Source organism: Morone saxatilis, unplaced genomic scaffold, assembly GCF_004916995.1.
Source record: "Morone saxatilis isolate NCDOM2014 unplaced genomic scaffold, NCSU_SB_2.0 Contig10, whole genome shotgun sequence".
Classification (NCBI taxonomy): domain Eukaryota; kingdom Metazoa; phylum Chordata; class Actinopteri; family Moronidae; genus Morone; species Morone saxatilis.
The window spans coordinates 2,710,735-2,713,150 of record NW_023339652.1 but is presented as its reverse complement, the minus strand read 5'-3'; the positions used below and the strand labels follow the sequence as shown (position 1 = coordinate 2,713,150).

At 38.6% G+C, this 2,416-nt stretch overlaps 1 protein-coding gene across 1 annotated transcript in view; it reads right to left on the bottom strand.

Annotated features, from left to right (window-relative positions):
- The window catches only part of snrpf (small nuclear ribonucleoprotein polypeptide F), a 2,656-nt gene extending 433 nt beyond the window's left edge, over nt 1–2,223 (bottom strand). Inside the window, exons 1-3 of the mRNA XM_035675665.1 lie at nt 2,091–2,223; nt 1,125–1,250; nt 347–411 (exon numbers count right to left, since the gene is read on the bottom strand). Of these exons, the coding sequence (XP_035531558.1) occupies nt 347–411; nt 1,125–1,250; nt 2,091–2,093 (194 nt within the window). The 5' untranslated portion in view covers nt 2,094–2,223. The remainder of the gene's footprint in view (nt 1–346; nt 412–1,124; nt 1,251–2,090) is intronic.
- Between the last annotated feature and the right edge of the window lie 193 nt (nt 2,224–2,416).

Sequence of the window (2,416 nt, the reverse complement as noted above, 5' to 3'; positions counted from 1 at the left end):
TTCACTGGCTTTTTTTAGGATTGTTGCAGCCTGAAATGTGTGATTACGACGCAACTTTTCTAAAAATGTTGACGTTTTTCGTCATTTTTTGCAATTAAATTGTGAGAAAGTGAAAATTAAAACATATTTGCAACTTATTCAAGTAGAAAACTGAACAATTATTGTAGTTTCCTGCATAAAAATGTCTCCAAAGGCAGAATTTACAGGGATTGGTTGAATTTGTGTTAATTGTTGCAACATTGCAACTTCCTAGAGGGACTGATGAAAGTAAAAATTAGGTATTCATTTTAAAAGAGAAGAGTCTGCTGAGCTGGTTATGAGACGATGTTTTAGCTTTACAACGTACCTGATGAGCACTTCACCGAGATGCCCCGCCAACGCTCCATCCACATACTCTTCTGTGTTGGCCAGCTGTGAGGAAAACACGGGAATATAAAAGGTCAAGAGGCTGCGCATGAGGGTGTACGAGCAGACTGCATTCAGCAAGAAAGATTAAATGAATTAAATAAACAACTTATACCGCAGAACAAAGGATGAACAAACAAAATTACACGTGTCCACTCTCAGTCCATAAAAGTCTCTTTTAAAAGATCCAACTTTTGGACTACAAACACTCGAGGTTTATCTTTCCCACCCAACAAATTATACGTTGTCTAAATATTTATGTTTGATTCTGTAAAATTAACAGCTGAACTTTGTGTAAAAGTGCTTTTCTTTGTGATACGACTCAATTCACATGGAGACAACTGTATCAGATAACTTTGTGGAGTCAGCCTGTGACGGACTGAAGTGGGCACAAACTTCCTTTTAAAGTGTGGACAATTAAAAGTCATCAAGGAGGGAATAACAAGCCAAAATTGTGCAAAAATGTGTAAAAAAACAGAATTAAAATATGGATCAACAATGCCACAATATCCCAAGAGGACTTTAGTGAGATGATGTCTCCGTGCAAGCAAAGATGACACATATCGGGGTTCATATTTAACATTAGTATTGGAACACGGCATACAATCAGGGCGGGAAATGTACTTTTTTGTGTCTGAAATCTACCGGACACAGAGATTTGGCTGGTGGCTGATGCTAATGTCCCGCCCTGCACGCAGTACTATAAACTGCTCTCTTACCTGCATGTTCATGTATCCATCCACAGACACCAGGTAGCCCTTGTACTCCATACCCCACTTCAGTTTCACCATCACTGGCTTTCCCGTCAGGCCGTTCAGGAATGGCTTTGGGTTCAGAGGTAAACTCTGTGGAGAAAAGGAAGAGGTAGGTTCATACACACACCTGTAACACTGCATTAGATAACTGCACACACACATATATATATATTGTGACATCATTTGCCAACATTATCCGGTTGTTGTCCCACAGAATCATGTTCTTTTCTAAAAAAAACAAAAAAAACAAAGCCCATGCCAAATCTAATTTAAAAAAATATGAAATAAACGTGGCTTAGCATTTTACCAACAAATGTGAAATGAAAATGTTTATCTGGTGACCTTATCTGATATACAGTGATACAATAATAAATTCGGCACGAAGCATTTTAACAGTTGGATCCAACAGTTTTTATTAAGAGCAGATGTGTTTTGATGCTTGTCTGCAATGTAACTTAACGTGTTTCTGCCGTAAGGAGATTAGAAAACTTAAAAATACAATACAACCCCCACTTATAAATACATTTTTGGCACTCTTTTGCTCATAGAGGATGTTCGGCTTGCAGCAAACAGTAAATCAATAAGAAAGTGTAAAGCCCAGGCAGCCCAAAACGAGAAACAACGTATTTAAGCATGCGTTTGTTAAATTAGCAGATTTTTGAATGGAGTTTGGCGTAACTTTTTTTTTTTTTTGTCCACATTAATCGCTCCAAACTCGGCATAATTCCACTTGAACACGAAAAGCTGCAACAAACTCGCCGTATTGCAGCATAAACACTACACACGTTCAGGATTCATTCATTCACTTGACGCCAAAGTTATGAATGAGAAGCTAAAACGGAGCTAATGCTAAGCAGCAAAACGAGAACGGAAACAATCCCACAAAACATCGAGCGGGCTGAAAGCGAAACATTAGTGCGGCGTACTCACCATTTCTTGCTCTTTATAAGCTGTCTGGGGTTAAATAAATGTTATAATGTTTTATATCTGTGCGTCACAATAACGTTTGTACTTCGCTTTACACGCTTTACCGCCGAAGAGGAAGTACAACCGTGTGACCCGCTGAGGAGTCTGCGTGGTTTTTTTTTTTTTACACACTGCCCCCTAGTGGTGAGAGGTTCACAGCGCAGCGGAATTCTCTGCACTGGAAAGTAAGATAAGATATTCCTTTAATAGTCCCACAAATTCCAATATTACAGCAGGAAAGTGGATAGAGAGAGAAAAAAACAGTTTAAAGACAGTATAAAAACAGTAAG